This window comes from Lepeophtheirus salmonis, chromosome 14, assembly GCF_016086655.4.
Source record: "Lepeophtheirus salmonis chromosome 14, UVic_Lsal_1.4, whole genome shotgun sequence".
NCBI lineage: Eukaryota > Metazoa > Arthropoda > Copepoda > Siphonostomatoida > Caligidae > Lepeophtheirus > Lepeophtheirus salmonis.
In genome coordinates, this window is record NC_052144.2 from 26470584 (window position 1) to 26498207 (window position 27624).

Consider the following 27624-nt stretch of genomic DNA (forward strand, 5'->3'; position numbering starts at 1 on the left):
CTTCATTATATTACAAGGAAGTAATTATTGACTTTTCTATAAAGAGAGGCTCCAATTTGTTTGAATTTCTTCTCAATCAGTCTATTACAATCTACATTTTTAAAGAGTTCACTTTGAAAAAATACCTGTATATTAATTTTATTTATAAAGTATCAAAATTTATTATTCCTCATATACTTGATTTGTGAAGTTTTCTAAAGAAAAAATCCCATAATCAAGCCGTTTTGTGAATAAGAAAGGGAATTCTGATATAAGAAATTAAAGTATAATTTGACGCATAATTTCTTTGTTTTATGCAATTGTATAAACACCCTTATTTCAAGCAAATATGAAATGATTCACACATTCATATAATATCTCGAAATACAATGTGTGTACGTAAGTAAGTACTTGCGAATTTCCAATTCTAGTTCAATTAGCATAATTTAGTCATAAAAGCTTTCAAAAATTGTTATTCTATTGATGTTATAAAGCAATATCGTACAATCAAGAAATAACTTGAAGTTTTTGAAAAATTAAATTTTAAATATTAAACTTTTTAGAAAAAAAAATCAAAAATCCATAGCTATTCTCAAAAATTATAAAAAATATTCTTTAATAGGGAGAGGGGCTACATCCCCTATAGCCCACACCCTGCAAACGCTCCTGTGTCATTATATGTGGTTGCGTATGATGCATCAAAAAAATACATTAGGGTAAATGCAAGTCTCTGTTAAGTCGCAGAAAATCCACATAAAAAATTATTTTAAATTGCTATTGCGACAGTATAATAAACGTATCCGTTGATATGAGTACTATAATTTACAATAATTCAAAAATGTGATAAAGTCCTTAGGGGCCGCGGTTTTTAAGATTAATTGAACCTGATAAAAATCGTTTATTTGGTAACACTGATCATAAAAGATACTGAGACGTCATGACGCGAAAATTATTCTTAAAGAAGAGTGTATAATTATTCAGATTGCGAGGATAACGAAAAGAAAAAAGGGATTATCTGGTCAAGAACCAGCATCACCAACTGAAATTGATGATATCAAAATTCGATTTAGAGTTCAAATATCCCACTAAAACTGAATGAACTTGTATATAATATGTTCAAGTAAAAATTGAAACAAATATCAATCCTATTAATAACTTATTAGATAGTTTTTCAGTGGTGTAATATTGTATTTGACTCTTTAAAAAATCCTCTTCAGTTTTTCATTGAAGTAGAAAACTTATAATGCGTTTTTCTTTGTTTTATCAAAAGAATCCCAGCTTGTTTTTATGTTATCACCATACAATTATGTTAACAACGGAATGAGGGAGTCTGATTGTATATACAACTACAAAATATGGTACCCCTTGTTTCAAATAGTCTGATATTCTTCATTTCTCATTAAATTAGTGATTTTTTATTCTAAAGAGTAATATGTCAAATGTGCAAATCTATATTTTACTGCATATCATCTTCTTTTTATAAGACACTGCCCTTCTTTATATATATATATATAAAACTTCAACATACAACACCATACAACGCGCTTTACTAAAGCGTAACCGTACAGACAAAAAAATATATAAAAAAGTTATAAGCAGTTTTTTTATCAAATAAATAAAAAAATATATTTTAAAGTATCAGTCTTATTTTTAAATATCTCAAAACAACAAGTGAACCTGCGGGATTAATGTGCATAAATTAATCAGCGCATAGACAAATACCATAAATACATATTGCAAATGTATTTATGCAAGTTTATTGTCATGGTGAATGTTGTTGTTGATTAATAGTAACAGGAATACTCAGATATACTCACACCAAATAAAATCCATTATTTAATATATTTAAAATACGATGTCTTATCCCTTTAAAATATAAGAAAATTGTGAAAAAAAGATTTATTTATTATTATTGAACTCATTTTCCCTCTTACAAAATAAAATGTGGAGAGCTCTTTTGTACCTTCAGCTATTACTACTAGTGTGCCTTAATGGAAGTAACAGTCGTCCCATCAAGTTAAGAAAGGATGAAGACTTATCGTTGACGGGTGCCATGGTAAGGAAATCGTTTAGAGAATGCATTTTATACTCTTGTCTATCTAACTATGTACATCTGTTTGACCTTAAAAAAATAAAATAAAACTTGTGCCCTAATAAATATTAATTCAATAGGCCAAAAAGGTTTTTTTAATTTATTTATGTTTTTTCCCAATAAAACTCTGTGTTACTATATACTATTACATGCAAATACAAGAATTAAAGCAAAATTATATATATATTTTGAGACGTCAATCAATAACAAGATATTTCGACTCTTGAAAAAATAGCTTACATAATAATCAATAGTTAGTATTAATTTTATTATATGGTTAAATATTTTTTATTACATTTCTAATGATTTTTGTCTGTTTGAAAGAATAGTAAAAAAATACATAAGCTGGATACAATTAGATCATATATTATTCATTCAATACAAAGTATTTCAACCTTTGTTCAAAGCATATAATTAAGCAACAAATTTCTCTCCATTTAGGCCAATAGTGTATAATTTTTGTATGAAAAAAATATGATATAAAGTAAACTTATTATTTTTTAGCATGAACAAATGTATGTGCAAAAATGAATTGAACTGATTATGGATTAAGGCCCAATAATGTGTTATGAGTACGCTAATGCCCTTATATTAGGTTGGGGAAAAAGTAATTTAGTATTTTTCGCTTTATTTCAATGCTTTATAAGAATCCCATTTAAGACAAGTATGCCCTTTCTGTTAGATATCTTGTTGCCAACGAGAATCCAACTTCATAATGCCTTTCTTGTAGAAGCCCTTGTCTCTATTGGTAAAAAACTCGAACAATTTTTTTTGGACAGGCCTCTATTGAGGTCAAATGTGTACTCCCAAGAGCGTTGGCCATATGCAGGAACAGGTGGTAGTCACTTGGTGTCAGGTCCGTACTGTAGGGTGGATGTATAAGAACCTCCCATCCGAGCTCCCGGAGCTTCATCAAAGATGTGCACGGGCTAGTGTTGTCATGATGAGACACAATTCCTCTCCTATTCACCAATTCTTTTTGCATCGAGCCTTCTACAAATGATTCAAAACAGATTTATGATCGATGTTCAGCTCCTGGGCGATGCTACGAGTGCTAACATGACGGTTTATTCCGAAATTTTCCATGATTTTATCGACCTTTCTGACAACAAGCCAGCCAGTGAGTGGTGCATCATTCACCCCCACTACACCAGAAATAAATTGCTCGAACCACTGTTGTGCAACACGAAACGAAGGAGTATCGGCTCCGTATATATCGCAAATTTTCTTGGTCGCTTTTGACGCGTTTTTCCCTTTCAGATAGTTAAAACGTAAAATATAGCAAATTTCTTCCTTTGAGACCTCCATACACACTCAACGCACTATAATTCACGACGGAACTGTCTACTCTGTCAAAAAAGCGGGTGTAGTATACAATCACACCTTTACAACACCTTATCATATGATCTGATGTGACCAATAATGAACAAGATACACTTAGTTAAACGAAACGGCGGGAAAAAATACGAAATTACTTTTTGCCCAACCTATTATATGATGTTTACGAGTCTTAGCTTGTATAAGCAGATTGTACAAGTTACCATTTGCTAATCCAATAATGCCTTACTTATTTACGTAATCGGGTATTTTAATTACCATCTATGATACCCTTATTTCCTTTGGATCTTTTAAGAAGGCTATTTAATTATGTATTGAGGAACTAAATAATTGTGAAAATTTGAACTTTATAATGTGTAAAATAATAATTTCCATCAAAATAATCAATAATTACACTTTAGGTCCATATTAAGGGTCAATTTAAGATTAATAATTCATTAATTAAAGACTCATGCACGATGAACGGGATACACAAACAATGGATAGAACAATCAAATAAAGAAATACATTGGTCGTTATTACATACATAGCAATACATTAAACAAACCAAATAAATTCTATCGAATTTTGGATATTAAAAAAAATTTCTGTAAATGAGAATAATAATAAGGTCGATATCGATTTGTAAGAGATAAATGAATATAAATGACTGAAAAAATTTGGAAAACAACATAAATAGAAAATATTTTATTAAATAGAATCATTGTTATCTTTTTGTCTTACATCCTGGAACAGTACAACGATCTGGCATTCTTAACAAAATTAAAAATTTAAAACAGCTCTTATAAGTCAATTTATAAAAAAGAAAAAGGGATTGTTAGGACGACTAACGTATAGCTCGCAGAAAAATATGTTCCTTGGACAATATCCTTCTTTTGTGTTGGCCCCATGTGATCTTTACTGCATGTATCTTTCAACCTTCTTTCCTTGAAAGGCCTTGAAAAGACCCAAAATCAGTTGGTACCTATCCTATCCTTTCAACCTTTTGTCCATTATTCATCATTTAAATGAAGGGAATTATTAATAACTTAACGAGAGTTAATTTGAGTTCCATCAATTAACGTTAAAAATACTTATAAGTGTTCTAGTAGTGGAGAAAATGACTTCCTTAAGTGATATTTACTGTCTTTGTTTCATGTATTTTTTTAAATCATATTGAAATAAGATAACATCTACTAATTATAGTTTGTGACCTGGAATAACTAAATTTACTTGTTATTTATTTCTTCATTTCATTTGTTTTCGTCATCTAAATTCTGCGTCGCATAAAATTTTTATAAATATATATTTTGGATAGAAACAAAGTATATACATAGATTGTGTAATGAATTTGACTTTATTTTTTTGGATCCACTTCTACTAAAAAAACAATCATGTTAGTTTTGAAGAGTTTATTCAGTATACGGATTTGCACTGGACTTATAAATGGAGCATATTTATAATATATATTAATTAATTTTTTACGACGCATAATGAATTTGATTATATTGTATGTTCATATAACAGTATTCACATTTCTATTATGAGATTGTTGCTCAGAACTCTGCCTTGTTTTCTCCAGAGTTTATTCTGGAAATGAAATAATATTGAGCTTTTAATGCAAGGAATCGTCATTAAAACTTTGTTAATAACAAATTCAAACATCCTTTTGGGGAAACTTAAAGGCTTTGAATCTTAGTGAAAGTTTTATTATGATCTAAGAAATGGAAATTGATGTTAATTGCCTTGGTAATTACTAATGAACTTGTTCGGTAACTTACTTATTGTACCTGTCGTGTATTCATATAAAAAAGGATGATATGTTCTGGCTGCATGCACTTGTTTAGTTGAAGTAATATTCTTATACCTCTTCTTCAATCACTTGTTTGGAACCCATCCTTAAAAAATAGGTATATTAGATGAAGCAGCCAAAGGAGACACAAGTTATATGTATACATAGTTACATAAAAAAAGAACCGAATTCCCTGCGTCAGTGTTCTTCTTAATACTGTAAACATTATATATGTAGATTGTAGGGCTATTTTATGTGTATACTTGAAAAAGATTTATGTGAATTTTAGAGTGTGTTATCGAAATACATAACGACAAAAAAATGGAATGTCGTATGAATGGTATATCTACTCCATGTCTCAACATGCCATCTATATTGTAGTTTGATTGATTAAAGAATGAATCAGAATGAATTGCATTTTTGTGAGTTTAAAAATTCAAAGTTCAATTATGTATATAGGGTGCGCTATTTTATGTATATACATACAATTTAGAGCGTTTTCACATGACGTCATTTTTGACATTTATGACGTCACTGAAAGTACTCTAATATTAGTGTTTAAATTGAATTGGATCTGAAAGTTCGGGGAAAAATAGTTGATTTTTCAATTTGTTATTTATACTCACGGCCTCTGGACTGTGAGTTTTGGTTTTGTTAAAAGGTTTTGAAGGAAAATCGAATATTGTCCAGAAATTAGTAAAGTTTTATTAGACATTATCTAAAAAACGTCTATGGGGTTACAATATTTATGATAACAAAAATCTGATTTGACAATATTCTATTTCAATATTTCTTCACATTACAAATATTTTACAACAAGTCTTCAATATGTATGTAATGAAAGTAGTCAATTCGTCACTAGAGAAAAATCATTGTTATTATGCCCTATTATGGTGTATGCATAAGAACTCTCTTAAAATAAATGAGTGGACTCTATGCTCAGATAAAAACATAGAATCAAAGCTCCATGAGAGTTTCATCAATGCAATTATCATACATGTTATATGATGATAACCATCTATACAATATATGTAGAATAAATAAAAAATATCAAGACAAAGATGATTTGCAAATTCTTTAAAATAAACACTTATTTTACTACTTATTGAATACAAATTTAGTTTTTAAAGAGATTCAATCAATAATTATGGTAGAAATCGGTCATATCTTTATTAAAAATGTTATTTAATATAAATTCAATTCATAGTACGCTCATTATATTGTTAAATAGTTTTTTGGTATGTTTGTTTGTGTGATAGTTGCAAGGGTCTTGTAGAATGGATTGTTCCATAAAGAGGAGTATTTATTGTTCCTCCCAATTTCCAACTATCTGAAAGACTTAGCACATTGTGTATGCATTTATGACAGTTTCTTAGGAATATTATTCTGTTTTTTTTGCTTTAGGTGGAAGAGGTCAAATAGAACTTAGGTCGTGTTTAAAATTTGTATATCTATTTATGGTATTTATTCGTGATGCAATAAGATCTAAAAACTCGAAATCGATTCAAGATTGTTACAATTATGAGAACAAAATCGGTTTGCATAAAAATAAAAGATTGTTTTTGGTCTTATGTGTACCGAGTGGTCCATTAAAATCGGGACACTTACAATTTTAAAATTCAACTAGGTATATTTTATTAGTTAAAAATAGAATTTCTTGACAGACTTGTGTGAAACTTCAAGATATCTTGTATGCATTGTCATGGACTTGAAGGGATTACCCTGGGTTATTTTCTTTAACTCCTCCTGATCCAATTTGCCCTTAATGACAGAGTCCTTCTTCTTCTGCAACGTTTACAACTTACTGATGGCGTAGACGGTGGTCCTGGAGACCCCCAACTACTTGGAGTGCGCGAATGAAATTCGTCGATCCCATTCAAGTGTCATTTTCTCGACTTATAAGTAAACTTGGGAGCTCAGACTTGTTTTGTAACTAATTGTTTATGCTTTAATATATCGAAATATGAGTTAATTTTAGTCACTCAACCTTAACTAATTATAGAAATAGTAAATGTTCAGATTTCAATAGACCAACCTGTATCTCAACTGTCTGAAACGATATTTCAAAATCAGGGTGAGAGCGATTAAATAATGGACAACAGTTTGAGAAGGCTTGAATCATTCCACGATCAGAGCAATAAATTGAAACCGGATTAAAAAAAAAGCTCCTGAACTGAGTCTTAACACGAGTATTTACCTAAATAAATTAAGAATAGAGTCTTTGACTGATTAAGTATATTTATTGTTATTCAAAAATAAAAAATAAATCGTACATTGCCTACTTAATAATGTAATAATACAAACAGATATGATTTGAAGAAGTGGAGTTTCCGTTTTCATGACTCAATCTGTGTTTTTATACAGAACTGTATTGGAGGAAATGACAAAACATAGTTGGATATCAAATCTTGTTTTCAATTATGCATGAATAACATAGTGACATTGTGCACGTATGTATTCGAGTCAAAAGAAACATGGTTCTTTAATTTTCAACCCCAACTTCTTAGCCTTACAAATGTATGATGTATAAAATTCAATTCCTACTTTTGTGAAGTTTTTTTGTTTGTTATGTTGTTGGTAGAATAGATGATAAATTCTACAAAAAAAAAAACAATCATAAAGTTATTATCATTACAATTCTGGCAACGCCATTATGTAATAGACGTATTTTGCTCAGCAGAGCAAAAAAAACAACAACGTGATGTGCATATATGATACTCTGATCAAACTGATGATGCGAACATTATTGTTGAATCATGAAGAAGTATTTGACTTTTGAAATGTAAATACATTTGTAAATAAAATGAGAATTATTCATTTCATCTAATTAGTACTTTTTGCAATTCCTTTCATTGAAGGGCTGAACTTACGAATATATTCAGCTAGTGTAGTAGAGTCCAAAATTCATATAGTGCACTGGTTCCTAAACTTTCAAAGATATCGATCAATTTTAGAAAAAGTAACGGAAAAACGACCCCAATTCTTTTGTCCAAAAAACTTCCATTTATAGCGATAATAAATTATGGGTTTTTTAATCGTAAAGTAACTATACAAATTGTAAATTCTTCATCGGAGAAGAAGATCTCCCGATCGACATGATGAATGAGGTTATTAATAATACTTCTACAACGCTTCATACGGAATTGTGTATGGTTTTAAAGACAAGAAAGCAGTGGCGTCAGAAGGGGTGGGCTGGGGCACCCAAAAAAATATATTAAGTAATTTTTGTTTTGAAAGAGGAAAAGCTATCGTTCTGGAAGAAAAATTAAATGAGAAAACAAGTTTTACAAATTATTTTTAAGGATTTCATTCCTAAAAAAACATTGAATATCATTTAGTTATGACTAATGATGTTACAATATGTGAGCCTACTGATATATTGTTTTATACTAGTGGAGTCCTTTGCTAGATAAGATGGGGCTACACTGTAATATTTGTTGTTTTCATACGCTAACAACCAAAATTGTATCCCAAATAAGCTGATTGCTGATACATTGGGTAAATGGACACCGTCTCTTTTGTGGGAACAACTATTCATTAACTTCCTCAACATAATTGGGAATATAATATTTGGAACAATTGTCTGTAAATTCATTCCACACTTGGGAAATCATTGAAAAGTTTTCAAACCTCAGGTTTTTTTATACTTCTCATTATAAATCAAATGTCAAAAACTTTAGTAGGATTTCTCAATTTTGGATCATTGTGTTCTTGAATAGTTGACCCCCTACGTTTTCGACCAAAGTCGAATGTATGTTAGACAAATGTAGTACGCCTCTGGTAAGATAAGTCTAATAAACTTCTCAGGTTTAAGTAAGTGCATTATAAAGTAGGGAAACACAACAGTTGACGTGAACATTCGCAACACCAGTGCCCTCTAAGCATTATCTATGCGACTAACACAAAAATGTTTTCGTAGACAGCCTCGATTTTTCAGCTTATTTTCTACTGATCAGTATTATTAACGTTGATTGGTTAAATTGGAATTAGCTCTTATGCAGCTAGGAACAAATTGCCGAAAAATTATTAAATAATAAATCTGTATTTAGGAAGAACTGATTTTGGGTCCCATTTTTTGAGGAAAGGTACAAAAATACAATAAAGGTAACGACGTGCACTACAATGAATGAATATATACCGTCTATGCCGTCGTTAGAATAGATCCGAATACATTTGTTTACATACAAAAATTGATGGAATCGCATGAATAGTTGTTTTTCTTTTCAGGGATAAAAATTTCTTTATTGCCATTACACTGTAATTGTAGAATAAAAACCTATGAAAGCTCCTCAAAATGGATTTAGATTTCAATAGTTATATACATACAGGGGCGTTCGAAGGATTATATTTTGGAAGGCCTTGATTTTTAAAAAAAATTGAAAAAAATTTCTAAAATCCATGGCTATTCACAAAAAAATTCAAAAATTAGTTTTTTTGAAAAAAAAAAAAATTAAATATGAAATTGTTTGGAAAAAATGTTTCGAATATTAAATTTTTCGGAATTTTTTTTTTTTTTAATTTTTAGTTATTCACAAAAATTAATTTTTTTCGAAATTTAATTTTCTACAATTAATTTTTTCGTATATGAAATTTTCTAGAATTAAATATTTTAAAATTTTTCTCAAAAATCCACGGGAATTAACAAAACAATTTTCAAAATTAATTTTTTTGAAATAAAAATTTCAAATATTACATTTTTTGGAATTTTTTTTAAAAGAAATTTCAAATATTACATTTATTGGAATTTTTTTTTATTAGAAATTTAATTTTTTGGAGGAAAAACTATCTATATGTAATTTTTTCGGAAATGAAATTTTCGAAATTTTTTTTTTTTTTAAAGTTTCAAAAATGAAATTTGAAATATTAAATTGTTTGAAATAAAATTTCAAACAATAATTTTTTTCATAAAAAATTCAAAAATGTACACCTACACACAAAAAATTGAATCTTTTGGAAAAAAAACATTTTAAATATTATCTTTTTGGGAAAAAAAAATCAAAAACCCACAGCAATTCACGGATTTTTTATTTTTATTTTTTTTTTTAAATTTAGATATTTGGGTGTAGGGACAACCCTTCCAACCCACCTCCTTCGGACACCTCTTAGATAGGTTATCATCGATGAAATCTAAGTTAGAGTCTCAAATATGTACTAATATGTACATTAACAAGACTTAATTGATATTACATGTATGTTGTCACATATTGACTTCCTAAGTAGCGTTTAAATCATTCTTTGTCTTCGTTTTAACAAAAAAAAAATCCTACTTTATTTCAATGAAACGATTCTATTTCCTTCTAGGGTTAAGTTTTAAGCGTCCGAGATGACACAATGATGTAGTACTATTATAGTAGTATAAATTGTAAATATGACTCCTTGTATCCTTCAGAACTCAACTTTATTCTTTCATCTCTCAAAAATGATTTTGAGTTCAAACATTAAAAAATCAATTTACATCATGCTTCAAATATAACTGCAAACTCAGTGCAGTTTACTGTAGACCATGACAATGTATGTAAGACATGCATTCGCACGCCATTAAAAAGAGTTCAAGTAAGCTTCTAAGGTCATATAAGAATCACAAGGTTATTTGGGCTTCAAACAATGAAAACCGGTTCTATGTTCATAGATACATATTACATTACAAATCCATTATTGAAACAATTAACGTTTGTCGTAAGTTGTAGAAGTTGGACTCTTGGCTTAGTAGTTTTGAAAAGAGTCAAAATTAGCATGAGATAACGTGGAATATAAATGTTTGTACAACTCATGAGTCATCCTAATGTGAAAAGAGAGTCCTAATTATCCAATAAATGTTGTCGAATAACATCACATCTATATTTATGAACATTTGCTCCTCCTCTTTGAAAGGAAGGCATTGATGGATGAACTGATATCCTTACACTTGGGAATTCCAAATAATTGACAACAAGACAAATATATTTAGGTAAATAATACAAGAATGATTCTTTTTGATTTTAAGTTAATATTCAACTAGGGAAATTATACGTTTTTGGCTCTTATCCCTATTTTTAATAACTCTTTAAACTTTTTTTTTTTTTAACTTCTGTGCTAAGCCCAGAATTTTGCATTCTCTTTTAAATGATTATATTCACAAAAATAAAAAAACGTTTTATATAATTATTTCAAAAAAAATTATGTAAATACTTTACGCTCTATACCTTTATTTAGAGATGGGATTTGTGTAAGAGCACACGCAACAACCGTTTTTCCTTTTTTAATTGATATACTAATATTTTTCTTTACCCACATCCCTTCTTTACTTATCATTTGTATAAGCTATTACAGTGATATTAAAATAGAAATTAGCTCACGTGTTTCTATAAAAAGAAGCCTTAAGTCAATTTCGTAAGTCCAACTCCTAAATTCATTCTGAAATATGTGCAAACATTTTGTCATAAAATCCATGTAATTTTGGATTTTTATTAAAAATGATAATTTTACAGGAGACTAAGCGACTGTTTAGGAGTAAATTGCATTGCTGAAGAATCATTTTTAAAATAAAGATGTAACTTTTAGGATATTTGATCAAAACCTAACACCGATTTTTCCTTAAAGATCTTTCTATTAGAATCTGAAGCAGAAATTAATTCTTGATGTAAGCTATTTTCTTCATATGAAACTTCCACGATTATTTGCTTGTCCTATTTTTTCTTTTTTATATAAATGGGTATTCTAATTTATTAATTGTTAATAATGATTTACTATGAACAATAAAATATTTATTACCTATATCAAACTTTCAAAAAGTTATTGAGATATTTCCAAATGGTTGCAAAACTCTGCTTATCAACTTATTTTATAATGTAACACCATTTTCTAGATCTAAAAAATTCGGACTCGAGTCCCATTTAAAATTAAAGGATTCAGACTTGAATATGACTCAAGGATTGACACTCAAAAATATCCTTTGATTCAAATTATTTTTTTAGCATCATTTATATATTTTGATCATTTAGTTATATTACATCCGACTAACGAACTCTTGTTCACGACTTGGATATAAGTCTCATTATACTGCCACACATGATTTAACTTGGAATTGAAGTGAAAAGACTAATGATTGGTATTGTGTCAGTCCTTATTAAGGACTGCAGCCCCATCCAGTTTAGTCTTGGTACGGTGCGGTTCAGTCCTACATATAATTCCAAAAACTTTTAAAGGTCCGTCAAAGTTGACGTCACTCAACATTATTTCTTCTTTTTTTTAGTCAGTTCTAGTAGCGACATCCCAAAAGACCTACAGTATTAAGGCCCGATCCTTAGATTGGGCTTGGACCGGACCGAATATATAAGAACTGACACAACACTACTAATTAGTAGTCGTCTTCTTGTAAAAAATATTTGTGAACATCTCCATCCCAAGATACACTAAATTAAACGTACTTTGGAGCTATTAACTTTGATTCAATAAAATTATTGTAATAATTTTTATTCGCATACAATATATTTAAAAAATATTTTTATAATTTTGGACTACATAATATGACTATTCTATGCGAGGAAGAGAGAGATAGCCAACATAAAACAATACATATAACACTTGTGTATTAAATATCCCATAAATGACAACCTTACAAATAAGTATCTATGTATGTGAATCACCTAGGAGCGGACATTAATTAATATTTTTGTAGGTACGTGAAAGAAGGTCGTGGGAATTCCACCCATCTCTTTCTTTATGTGTTAAACAACATATGATAAACAGATTTCGATCCTTTTTTCAATTAAGAAAAATTGAACACAAATGTGTTTGATCAGAGGGGATATTGATGATATGGTGGGAGTCCCCAGATAAATTTAAATTCATAAAAATACATACGTACGTCATTGTACCGCGTTTTTTCCGATACAACACTTATGGTTCGGTAAGTTTTTAGCCTCTGTCTGTATATACTAAATATTTTTACATTATAAAATGTTGGTTACTTTTTTTTATTATTCTTTATTTGGTTTATATTTATACATAATTTGATTATATAAATATGCCAGAGCAATTGCGTTTGAAATTATTTTTTAAGAAGTCGAACATATATTTTGCGTCAAAAATATCTATTGCGTCTTAAATATTTATAGGGTATTTACAAATCTGAGTGAAAAGAAATAAAACATTATCTAAATTTTGACTTACAAAATGATAAATGTATCCAAGTTATCTTCAGTATACCTCGCAACTACAGTTATACTTGTAGTTAGCGAACGATTTTTCCGCCAGCTGATGATATTATGATTGCTAATTGGAATTGGTTAATATCGGAAAATGTAAACTAGCCCATACTGTTGTAAAAAAATATATATAAATTCATTAATAATAGTATTCTATAAGCAGTGTATATTTTATATCAACCTTTGTTTTTTAGAGAAGTTAAGTATATTTAGAAATAATTTACCTATTTATACAAAAAATGAATTATTAAAGCATAAAATATCGAAAAAACTACACTAATTCTATTTTTAAGATTTAAAATTTTATCATTAAACAGTACCGAACTCCGTGCCGTTGAATGGGGTACCGAACCCTGGGGTTAGCCCTTGTATGTATCTATTTATCATCATGGATTGCCGTCCATCCTAAAATATGACTGTTCTTCCGCCTCAAGGAAAGGCATGATTTGCATATCTTTATCATAAAAGAAGGATTCTAACTTTTGGTTTTGCAATCTCATGATGTTTAAAATACATTCCTGTCAAAACTGCAAACTTCCTATCAACTGAATCGTGATGCTTTCAATATAAAAAAAAATTATATTAATTATCATTTCATTATACATACATGAATGGTTGTTTGTTAACTCAACACCAGACGGATCAATTAAATACCATAAATATACTATAGTTTTATGGCTCTTCCTTCCACACGTTTTTAATTACAGGGAAATATTTTTTACCTATGTAGTAATCATTGTCTGCATTAAACTAAAAACTGTATCATATCTTTTCTCTTTGTTTAAATTCTTCAAATGAGAGATTAATCACTGAGTTAAACCAGGTGAAACGAAATATATGAATAATATTATGCCTACAATGCAGTTAAAAAGGACTCAACATTCGTTATATGTTAAATATTTATAAATAAATATAGGATTGTCATCAATATCCTTAGAAAGATGTAAATTCAATACTGCTATGTTTTCAAGCAATTTTAAACCTGCCTTTAATTCACTAAATGTAATAACAATACTGAGGGAAATCATGGATCCCTTTATGTAATAAAGAGATTAAATTAAGTTAAGCCAGTATGCATTATGGAGGTGAACAAAAGTTGATTTAGTGTTATATAACACACTTGAAGATAGAGATTATTATAACTAGATAGACGAAGTCATAATTTTTCAAAAACTTTATATCAACAGGGGCGTTATCAGGATTTTTTAAGGGAGTTTTTGGAACTTATTTGAAAAAATTTAAAATTAAAACTTTTTGGAAAAAAATTTCAAAAGTACCAAGCCATACACAAAAATTTAATTTTTTTAAAAATAATTTGAATATTAAATTTTTAGAGAAAAATTTCAAAAATCCACAACTGTTTATAAAAAAATTAATTTTTTGCAAAAAAAATCCAAAAATTAAATTTCAAACATAAAATTTTATGAAAAAATTGCACAAATTAATTTTTTTGAAGAAAAATTTAAAAAATCTATATCTATTAACAGAAAATGACATTTTTTGGAATAAAAGTTTTCAAAAATTAAATTTCAAATATTAAACTTTCTAGTAAATAGCAAAAATTCCTTAATTTCTGAGTAGATGCTACAGCCCCTCCAACCCACCCCTGGTTATAGTACTAATTTAAAGTTATACATGGAGTTGAAATGGACGATATGTTGTATCCTCGTTAATGTTAGATCGGTCCTAGGACCTGTATCCAAATCAGTTTTTTTTCTTTACCATTTAACGTCAGTCCTAGCTATCTCTAGGGCTATTCTTCGTTCATAGATAGGATTGAATCAAGAAAAAAATTATAAATGATAGCTAAAACATATATACTTCAGCTATTCACCTCCTACTTTAAACTTCAGGTATCATGTCTCGTGAAAGAAGAAATGTTGTACAACTAAAACGACACAGTTAGTAACTACGTCATTTCAGCTGTTGGAATTACCATAAAAGACCGATAAGGACCGCTCATAGAACTCACAAATTTTATTAGGACCGGAAAGTAGTCTTCTTAAACCGATTCAACACTAATGATTACTAATTGTGAAAATATTACCGCCTTAAGAAGTGTGTTAGAAGATTATATATATACTTGTATATCTATCTACAACCTTTTAAAAAGAGGTCAAATCAAAACAGTTATCTTTATCTATCCTCTTCCAAGCTTTGAACATTAATATTTTGCTTTTAAATAGATAATGATTATACTTATTGTAAATTAGAATATGTTTTCGTATTGATTACTTTACAGACAAATCTTAAACCTTATTAATAACATATAATATATTGATATTTTTACATGTTCTATTGCATTTTTAAACTTTTAATTAAATGGTTAGTTAGGCAATTGACAATTTTTCATTTCATAGAGAGGAATGAGTTACTAAAGTATTTAGAATTCAATAAATTAACTTTGTGGACATAATATAAAACAGCTAACAATTAATAAAGAGAAAATTTTAATATTTTTGAGAAAACGTGTTAATAATAGACATGCAAAAACGTTGCAGTTCCAATGCTAAAAGTATTGTATTTTTATTAATGTATTTATTTTATTTAATATTAGCCAAAGTTCATATGGGATTTTTTGGGAATTCCATTTTCAAAAGTTACACTGATTGATGTATCAAACATTAAGTATGAGAAAACAAATATAATTTGATTTTATTAGTAATTAAATACCTATATATAAATGGACTTACAAATATATTTAAATTGATGATGTGGAAGAGTTTACAAAGCATCTATTTACACAAATATGTACATACTTTGAACATAGGTATGACTGATAGTTACTTATTCAATATTTAATTGCTTAACCAAATCCAAGGACTTTTTTAAATATAACCAAAAAACTATATATTTATTTTAATATGGAAACTAATTTTTTTTTTAAACAGGATTTTTTTCTTGGACCACTGTTTTCATTTTTGTTACGTATATACATATTATCATATTGCTTATTGAAGTTAATTACAATCTTAAATTTTATACCAGAAAACCACAGGGCCAAAGGGATAGAATAAAAAAATGTAAAGACGTACGTATAATTAAAAAAAAAAAAATACGGTATTTAACGGAGTATAAAAGTACCTAAATACTAATGTGAAGCACCACTTGTGTTGTTGCCCTTATCGCCGTTGGACTTAGATTTGATATATTCTACAGGATTTGAATTGGAAATTATTAGGGAAGTCATGATAATATTGATGGATTGATTAAAGTCGTTTTTATAAAGTTATCTAGTACTGTATACCTATATACTAGTGTTGGGTTTCGGTCAGGAAATCCTAGAGCGGTCTGAGATCGTTATATTTTTTGTTGGACCAAATTAGTTCGGTCCAACAAAAAAGCTCGGTCTGGACCGGTCTCATATAAAAATTCAGTTTAGATCGGTCCAAAGGAAATCGGTCTAGACCGATTTTTTGGACTGAACAAGATCGATTTTCCAGATAAATTGTTTATTACTTGACATAATATGTTTTTTCAAGTACAATGACGTTATATGAGTTTTAAAGAGAGATAGCTCGGATTAATTTTGATCCCGCCGTCTTTTATATTTATACAGTACTTGTTCTAGGACTTATTGTTTACTTTAGATATATTTTTGAAAAAAAATGAAAGAATCTAGAAAAAAAAAATTATATATGAGACAGAAAAAAATTGGTCCATAAATTGAAACCGAAAAAAAAATCGGTCCATAAAGTGAGACCGAATCAAAATTGGTCTACAAAGTGAGACTGAAAAAAATCGGTTCAGAGTCTGAGACTGCGGTATGGAGCGAAAAATCGGTCCAAATCGATCTAGAAAAAATCACTTAAACCGAAGGGAAAAAAAAAATTCGGTGCTGGACCGAGTCTCAACACTACTATTTACTCATGAAATATAGAAAGATAAGTACATATGACAAAATATTGTAAAGATAGGAACATAACTTACTCACCTTGGAATAATTATATTTTACTTCGTAGTTGATGTCTCATAATGATTACTGTGTATTAATAATAATTATTTGTTTCCACGTGAGGAAAAAAAAAAAAGGAGTTACAATAAAAGATTGACATTAAAATATGGTTTTACAAAATATGTACTTAGATGATTGATTTACAATTTATTTAAAAAATATCACATTACTTTAAAGAACTTCCTCTATTTCAATACTTGAATTAGATTGTGAATGATAGCAATGCAATATATTTATTGTCTTGTTTCTACTTTTATTTACTTCATTATTCATATACTTTTTGCATGAACAATTTTAGAAAGGGAATTATGATTCAAAATGACTTTCACATACAAAATGGTCAGCAGGTTTCCAATTAGGAAGCTATTTAAGATTTAATATCCATTTTTTTCTTCTTTTTTTGGGAATGGAAAATTCAAAAAAGCGAACGTTCCTCTGAAGCTTTTAGAAATTTGACTCAGTTCTATTTTTGCATCCTTGGACACTAAAAATACTCTGTATTTTATATTAATTTGTTTCAAATTTGCTTTATAATTATATATAATCATAAAATATTTAAGACAAGAAAAAATTGTATTCTTATTATTACTTATTCAAACTTATTAATAATACGTACAATAAATAAATGAATGACGTCATAGAATAGTGACATCTTGCGAAAATATTAAGACAAATATTGAGCATAATATTTCCCAGGCTAACAGTGCTCGATGGGATACTTGATTTAATGCTTTAGTGTTAGCTAGGTAACGTCCTGACACTACCTTTCCTCATAAAAAAAAGAGATAAAATCCCCAAAATCAGTTAGTTCTAAAAATAATTTTCTCTTCATAACGGGAAAAATTGCATGCACTCTTGAGCATGGATTGAGGGGTCTATTCTTTCACAATCCTAGATTTTCATTTATCATTAATCTGATTGTCCCTTCTTGAACCAAAATAAAAGTGAAAAAACTTGTTACTTATAACTTAAATCCAAACATGGATTTGATTAAGCATCACAGGAAGGTGATTGGTTACATTAATACTTAGTAAACTAACGTTATTGATTGAAAATGTTCCCACTGACTTTATTTCATTCATTGACAAGTTTTTGTTTGGGCCTAGTAAACTAAATACTTATTAGGGTTCTTCTGGTCTTTAAACGGAAAAAACAAATTTTTACTTAGCGGTATCCCAAGAAATACTGTGAAATTCAAGTGTTTCTTTTTAAATTTTAAGCTATTCCTTTTTATCATTATCTGATTATCACTAATTGCGGGTCCATCATTTTAAATCTAGTAACCATAGATATAAAATACATATAGTGACGATACATTCCAATACCAAGAGAAATTCTTTGACGTCGCGACAGCAGACGAGAAGAAAAAGATAGTTGAACAAAACAATCGAAAAGATGGTTTACCAAAACAATCGAAAACATAGTATTTTCCGCAACAAGGTCTAACAATTTTATAGTATTAGTATACCCGTAGTAAAAAATAAATGTTTTTTAAGAAGAATAATTAGGTCTTCTACCCTATTTTTTTGTAATACTTTTATTTAGAAAGCCAATAATATAAAATAATTATTTAAAATTTTCTGGTGAAGATGCGTTTGAAGAAATATAATTCAACACAATAGATTAAAATTTCTTCATCAAATTAAGGACTACAAATATAAGCATTCATAAATCCAATTTAAAAGGAAAAGCCTCTCAACAACAAAATATGTATAAAATATTAACTGAATAAAAACCAATAGTATAAAACAATAGGATATATATACATCAATTATCATATCAATTCCTGTCAACAAAGAAATAAATAAATAACAATCAAGCAAGCATAAAACTATATCATTGTAAAAAACGTGAAAGTAAGAGGATTCAAATGACCAAAGTTCGGAGAATACTCACGAATCTTATTCAATTTAAAAAACAACAATTACTTATTCTGAAATTAAAGTATAGTTCAAACTATCTCCCAAACCTATCATTAATATTTCGAAAGACTAAAAATATATTTAAACATAAATTTGAATAAATAGTATTATGCTTCATAAATGATTTGCTTAAAAATACTTTATTGACATCTCTAAATTGATATAATTGTGGTAATAAATTATTATATTACAAGAAACATTTTAAAAAATAACAATATTTGAAGTGCACTCTATGTTGTTAAGATGCTGAACTATTATACTTTGAATGTCTTCTTTTTTTACTGCGTCAATTACTTGCTTACATAATCACTCTATGTATTTTATTTCTATGTCACAAACCCAATCTGATCTGTAAAAATGTATTTTATTTCTATGTCACAAACCCAATCTGATCTGTAAAAAAAAATGAAATACAGAGGAACAGGGTAATTTTTAGTAGATTACATATAATTAAATTAAACTTATATTAGGAAATAATAAATTTCTCAGGAAAAGGATCTCCTTAGAAAGAAACCCTAAAACATATATATATTATGGGAAATGATCATTTTGTCTTTACATATTCATAACTATGAGAAAAACCATATGTATCATTTTTAGAGGCAAGAGATTAGCATAATACATATGCAAAATGTATTTCAATAATATCTTTGTCTATTGCTGATAAACCCTTTTACAGACACAGCCTATTTATATCAATTTGCATTAGCATAGTAAATAATAATGATGGCATTTGAACTTCTTTCTTAGATAATTAAATATCGATGTTCTTTAGACCACTCCTTATATTTATGTTATCCATGACATAGGATGATCAAAATATTAATATATAGATACTTAGATAATAGGTTGATCTTATCTAGTGGGACACATTTTATTATTTTCAATCGGGAATGCCATTGATCTAATGGACATAATGGAGGAGGAAAACAACCCATCTTATCTCTGAACAGAACCATATTAGACGGCTGGAAAGAGCAAAGAAGATTCTAAATTTTATTTAAGCCAGCAAAAATTTGGGCAAAGTTTTGATCGAAAACATTTGCACCGTTGATGCCACTGTGAATAAGCAGAACAACGGCATCTACATCACAACCGAACATCCAGACAATGTCTCATTTTCAATGAGACTCGTCTTGAGAACAAAAAATCTAGCCGGAACCGTAATCTTAGCTCTTGTGGAGTCTTCCCTCCCATTTGTGTGGAAAGGAAGGAATGGCTCAATGTAGATCCTTGCAACGAACTTCTGAATAAGAAAATACTACCTTGGGGCAGAAAAAATTTCGGGGACATCTTTGTTTTCACTAAAGACGGAACTACAAGTCATCGCGCCGCCAAGACCTAGGGCTTCCTGAGATACAACTTTCTGGAAATTTGGGACTTCAATGTGTGGCTGCCCTCCTCTCCAGATGCAAGCCCCTTGGACTACTCTATCTAGGAGTGTCTGAAGGATAGGGTATGTGCTACTCCTCAGAGGAGTGTCAAGTTTCTAGAGGCTTCGTTAAGAAGGAGTGGACCAAGCTCGAGTCTTACTACATAGTCAAGGTCTGGGAGGGATTTAAGCATCTTATTGAGGCAAATATTAGAACTGAGGGCCTACATATAAAATTAAAGTTATGTCGAGCACTTTTTGTATATGTTTTTGTAGAATAAATGTCTCGACAAAAACCTCCTGTTTAAATTATACTCTTGATTTTTTTTTTTTTAAATGTGTACCACTAGATACGATCAACCCTACACTATATATTCGAGTCACCTTGAATGTTATTATTGACTCTTTCGCTGCATCCATTCTTGGGATACATTTGAACGTTAATTACATTATTGCTCTATTGGTTTGGTATACGCAACTAATTATAATAATAGACAGACATAATAAAATAATATTACTTGACTCACAAAATGTGATTTTTTTAATTACTTTGACGACAAAAATGATTATGATGTATTGAGTAGGTAATTATTGACCATAATTAAGTAATAATCATGGGTAATTGTGATGATCCACCCTTCCTCTACTTAATTGGAAGTTCAAATTGTATGGGAAACAATTTTTTATCATTTGTACACAAGTTTATTTTATCCCCAAAATACCTACAAACCCCATTCGAATCTCCAAGTCGATTCGAGTGATCACTTATTGTGATTTATTTTAATTATACCCTTAGAAATAGGTATTTGTAAGGAAATATATTTTGTGGATATACTATTAATTTCCGGTTATGAGTTAAACGTGAGTACGTATAAAATGCTTCAAGAGCTATACCAGGTATTTTTTTTATATTTTATAAAAAAACTATTATTTAATTTTAGCTGAAAAATACAATGATGCCAAAATTACCTTACCTGGTTGAATATAGAAGGAGAAATTTAATTTTTTCTTGGCAAAAATTAAATCGTTTTATCACGCGCAATCGTCAAACTTTTCATGAGAATTTGTTTGTTAAGTTTATTTTAACACTAGATGGCGCATCAAATTTCAAAACATCGTCATAACAACGCATACTTATTAATACTAAATAATTTATCTTGCAGTTGAAGTTATGACAAGTGCAATTAAGTCTAGCATGATACAATTTTGTCACTTAATAGATGAAAGACTATAGTTTACCCAAAATATATTCAAATATTTCTTAAGTCAACAAGAGAGACACAGAAGTTGAAACAGAATATAAATGACGAAATAGTGTAGTTATAACTCACGATGTTTATTAATTTGCTGGACAGTGATGTAATTGGGTTTGGAAAAATTGCAACAATTATTAAAATACTTCATAAAATGATCTACTCAAAAATACTATATTAACTTATTGGCATCTTTAAATTAATATAATTATAGTTATAAATTATTATTATTATAATAAATATTTAAAGAAGTGAAAAAATTGAAGCACATTCTATGTTTTTAACACACCTAAGTATTAAAATTTGAATGTTTTGGTAAACTATTTATTTTCTTTTTTACGGCGTCAACTACTTTTTCACATCATCACTCTATCCATTTTGTCTCTATGAAATATATAGATTGTTTGAGGGCGCTATTATCACATGATTTTATGTCAGCTGCTCCAAGGGGAATTTACTAAAAAAACACATATATATGTACAATAATTATATAGTTATATAAAAACTTAAAAAAGTTGTCAAGAACTTTACTTTGAATGTAACTCCCTTAAAATCTACTCTTGATTTATTTGCATCAGGTCCGATTGTTGTACAATTTCAATTCTATCATTAATGTATGCATTTTAATCAAGTTTTAGACCGTTTTAGGAATTCATTCCATAATATGCTTAATCGTATCAAAATAAATACTATTTTCAAAAAGGTGGGATTAAAGTGTCTGTGGACTCGGTAATATAATCAAGTAATAAATTATAATAAGTAGCTATTCAAAGTGAATGTACTCTTTTAGTTTCTATGTTATAGATTTTATAGAATTATAATGATATTGTCACTCGAACTTTTAGTTTGTAATATTCACCAAAAATTTACAAACACAAAAACGAATGGTAACCTCATAATAAAACTAAACCTGTTTGGGACCGTTTTAATTTTATCTAATACGGTCCGCAAAATAAATCAGTATTGATCCTATCTCACACCTTTGGTATTTTTTAGAAAATATATTTCAATATAAGATTAAATTTCTGTCCAGATCGATCAAGACAAAACAATTAATAAAAAAAAAAAAGTACTGGACAGAGTCTTTTCACTAATAAATTTAATTTGATAGAGACACAATAAAGAATATGTATCAAAACTAGTGTTTGATAGATTTCAAAAAACTAAAAAGACAGCAGTCCCTTTCAATTTAGTCATAATAAAAATTGTCAATCCTAGGACATGTCCTTATTTGTCTTCTATTGTAATTAAAACAGCTGAAACGACGTAGTTGTCCTTTCAGCTGTTCAACATAACATATTTCAAAGAGACTAAATATCCGAGACGCCGTTACCTTCATAGTATCACGCAACTTTGTTTACACAAAGAACCCAAAAAAGGCCCAAATCATCTGGTAATTAGCGAAATAAGTCAACTTTACCATCCGGTATTTATCTCATTTGTATTCTGCTCTTTTAGAAACAGAACATAAGTATAGTATAACTTATTACTTCGTTTATTTATCAAAAAATAATAAATTAAGAAATAGCCATGACGTATCAAGTGTCAGTGAGTTAACACCGTTATGAAGTTTAAAGTAGGAGTTGTTATCATTATTCGTTCTAGCTTTTATCCATAATTGTCTTTGTTTTTATGTTATTTAATCCAAGATATGAGTAAAGAATGGCTAAAAAGATAGGTGGGACCGTAGAATGTTAAAAGAGATCGAAAAATATAAAAAAGACTTTAGGAAATTAGTACTAGTACCGATCCAACACTTATCAAAAAGAATGATTCTAGGACAAAAATCTCAGGAGTCAAAGTCCCAAGTAGGACAAAATTCCTAGAATAAATTAATTATATAAATTTAAATTAGGTTAATACGTATTTACATGTTTATTTTTTAGGCTTATTATTTAAAAAAAATGTAATTGTAACTTGTCTTCAATATTTCTGAATAATACTTATTAAAGAATTATGTTATTAGTTATATATATATATACATATATGAACGTATAAGGAATTAAGGTAGGGTCAGTTCTAAGCATAGTCAAACTAATGTTAAGGATGTCAACCAAATTAGGGGGCGCCAAAGAATGGTAATTTATCAAATATATAAAAATGAAGAATCTGTCTTTCTTTTTCTTAAAAGAAGGATAATCAAATGATAATAACTTATAATCTTTCTTATGGTAATAAAATGACTAGGACAATCATCCCCTCCCCTCAGGTCACCCACTTATTGTTTATGTGTGGCCAACATTCTATGCTCACTTAAAATATTATTTTTTAGCAAAATATCATCAAAACGCGTAGACTGCACAGAATACTCCACAAATAAAAGAATTTTTGAAAAATTATCGCTCTGGGAAAAAATTAATTAATGAGAAAAAAGGATCATTTTTTTACAGATTTATTTTCTAAAAGAAAAGTACAACAAAAAATTATTAATTTTTTCCAAAAAATCCAAATAACCAAGCCCCTCGAAAAAAATAATATAGGAAAACGTGGAATGTTAATAATTGCAAATTATGTAATTAAAATAGAGAGGTTTTGTGATTTTCCCCTGCATGTTCCGAATTTCCTGTCCTTTCTGGATAAGTAAACAATAATAAACATTTCTCAAATCTTTCATCCTGAGTGAGCAAGAAGCAAAAAGGCAGAAAATCTCAGACCTTCTGGATGCCAAAATTAAGGTGGCAGAGATTATGGAGATTGTGAAGTACTCCAGGAGCCTCATTTTGAAGGTGGACAAGTTGATAAAGGATGGAAAAGACCTTTCAAGGTAAGAAGTAAGTGGGAGAATCAACTTGAAAAGGAATTCTGAGTTTCTGGGGGACTTGAAGAAGAAGATCAATAAGAAATCCATGAATCGCCTCTCTAACGAGTTTGAAGTGGACGAGGAGACAATCAGGAGGGCTGTGAAGGAGGACTTGGGGTTCTCCTCTTACACAAGGACCCCACGCCAACAGTTGACAGACACTCTGAAGGAAAGTAGACTGCAGATGTGCATAAAGTTCGTGCATGGATCAAGGCAAATGTATCCCCAGTAAAAAAATTATCTGACCAGAAAATTTTAACCGTGGACAACCATCGGAACGGCCGTTGGCTGGGGGACCACCGGAGGAGGTCAAGGGTGTGTTCTGTACAAAACATCCGGCCCAAACAATGGTCCTGGGTGTCGTACCGTCCGACGGCAAGAAGATGCCTCCCTTCTTTTTTAAGGGTAGTAAAAAAATCGGACAGGAGGCCTACTACAAGATGCTGAGGTTCACCATACTGCCATGGCTCAAGGCCACCTACACAGAGGACAACCATTTGTGGACCCAAGATGGCGCACCCTCACACACATCGGCCAAATGCCAGACGTTCTGCGCCGACAACATGGCTGATTTTTGGCCCAAGGACATGTTGCCATCATCTATGCCAGATTTGAACTCTTTGGACTTTGCTCTGTGGAACACTTTGGAGAGGGAGACTAACCGGACATATTGCCCTGAAGGCCGCCATTGTGAAGGAGTGGAACAACTTGTCCAAGAAGTTCATCATCAACTCCTGCAATGTTTTCCACCGCCGTATGGAGGCTGTGGTTGCTGATGAGGGCAGCCATATTGAGGGAACATGTTCACAATGGTCGTGTCTCAAAGTTTTGTAAAAAATTCAAAATTATTATCAAAAAATAAAATTATTGACATTTTTCTAAAATCAGTCATTTAGTCCATGTTTTGCTTCCGAACCCTGTATATATATAATCTTGCAAAGGCCCCTGAACAGGGTTACCAGATTGGTCTTTTTTATATTTGCCTACAATTAGAAATAAATATGTATTCAATAGTTTTGTTTTATGAAGCCATTTTTCATGAAATTTAATTTAATAGGGTCTTTTGACTATTTATTCATTAGCATTCAAGTTTCGGATTATTCATTTATTGGCACCTGAAAATATGTGAATATGTATATAGTATTGTATTTTTATGGTTGTTCTGAATAATTATTAACAAAGTATAATTTAAGACTAAAAATTTAGGAGTTTATTAGAAAATAGAACAAACATTTTTGACTTGATTTGAAATTTTAGATATTTGTATTTTTCATATAGGAAGGAGAGGGATTTTATAGAAGTAGTAGTTCTTTAATGGGGTGGAATTTAGATCTTTTATTGAAACGTTTTTTTTAGATATCACTGTATATATGAATATTCATAATAAACATGGAAGGTGGTACGAGAATAAAGGTAGTTATATATATATAGAGGATATATGTGTAACTAAGTATAGCGATTAGAAAAAGAAAAACGGTTAATGTGTTTACTCTTTCTTTTTTTTCTTTTTTCATTATTTAATCAGTCGTGAGGGTGTTAACATCTCCTTCTAAAAGAAGAATTATCGCCTATCTTTGGTATAAATTGATCTAAAAATGTATAATAAAATAAATACATATGCATTTAAAAATAGTTATAATATTTTCCCTGAACAAATACTGTTTAAAAGGATGAAGTTCATTCTCTCCCATCAAAATCATAAAACAGGCAGCTGATGATAACAAGGGTCTTAATTCATGTATACCATATGTCTTGCTCCCGGCCTTCTCCTCGCACTCTTATAAAAAAATATCCAGCAACACATTCAGAAAAGAATTTATCTTAAATGTATTTATTAAGAAAAATATCATTATATGTATAACCTTGCCTTTTCCCTCCCCAAAATGGGAGAGTGGGGGGAGTGGCTCAATTGAGCTTCTGAAATTGGATAATTGAGGTAGTAAGGTTATAAACCGTAGTCTTGACGGATTGAATATGAATTTCCAATATATAATTAGGAATAAATAGATGGAAACATTTGTGTGCCAATGATTCTCCCAGAAAGATATATACATTTGTGTTAAGTTTGTGTTTTGAATATCCATGGGTTGTTGAAAGTAACACCAAGCTAGGAAGGAGTGGTAAATATGATGCAAAGATACTTATTTTTTTTATTGAGTATGAGGTTATATTTAAAATAATATCTGATACGAAGAATGTGCTTTGTTGGAATGACGTTCTGACTTTTACGTTGAAAATTATTAGGGATGTGTCGAGGACAAATGTCAACTTTCAAGTAAACATGGAGTCGATGTTATTTGTCCTCTGTGTTACATATTTAAGAATACTTAGTGTAGTATACTTGTAGTATGTTAGCCCATATAGTTTGTATTAAGGCAAAAATATAAAAACTCTCACTATCCCAAATTAAACTAGCTTTCAATTTATAATATGTTAAAGGGGGATTCTAAATAAATTTGTAAATACAAGTTTGAAGTTATCTAGTGATACACATTTTATTATGGAATGATATCTTATCTCTAAACAGAGTAAGTTGGAATGGGCGAAGAAGATTACAAATTTTAGCAAGGCCATACAAATTTGGGCAAAGTTTTGCTCTTTTCTGATGAAAATATTTTTCACCCTTGATTCCACTGTGACTAAGCAGAACAGCCGCTACATCACAATTGAACATCAAGAGAATGTTTTGAAAGCTAAACAAAAATCATTTTTTACATTCTTCATATTTTTGATATAAAAAAAAAAAAAAACACGACCTTAAATTTTTCAACCCTGAAAAAAAAAGAAATACCAAAAATATACAAAAATATAAACATAAGTTTAGTTTAATAACTGATAGCTTTTCTATGATGTATTATAATTGATTATCATTGCATTGGTTTACGATATATCACACATTAAAAGCAGGTTTCTTCCTCTTGAAGATCTCAAAACTCAAAGTTAAATTGAGTTCGGG

At 29.4% G+C, this 27624-nt stretch overlaps 1 protein-coding gene and 1 long non-coding RNA gene across 2 annotated transcripts in view; one reads left to right on the plus strand and one right to left on the minus strand.

Annotated features, from left to right (window-relative positions):
- The first annotated feature begins 1614 nt into the window (after positions 1-1614).
- Positions 1615-27624, plus strand: part of LOC121129741 (stromelysin-3-like) — a 49316-nt gene continuing 23306 nt past the window's right edge. The window contains 1 exon segment of the mRNA XM_071893590.1: positions 1615-2035. Coding sequence (XP_071749691.1) covers positions 1922-2035 — 114 coding nt within the window. The 5' untranslated portion in view covers positions 1615-1921.
- Positions 3818-5337, minus strand: LOC139907285 (uncharacterized). The gene is made up of 2 exons (XR_011783767.1): positions 5170-5337; positions 3818-4978 (listed from the first exon to the last, which is right to left on the minus strand). It is a non-coding gene; the product is annotated as an uncharacterized lncRNA (long non-coding RNA).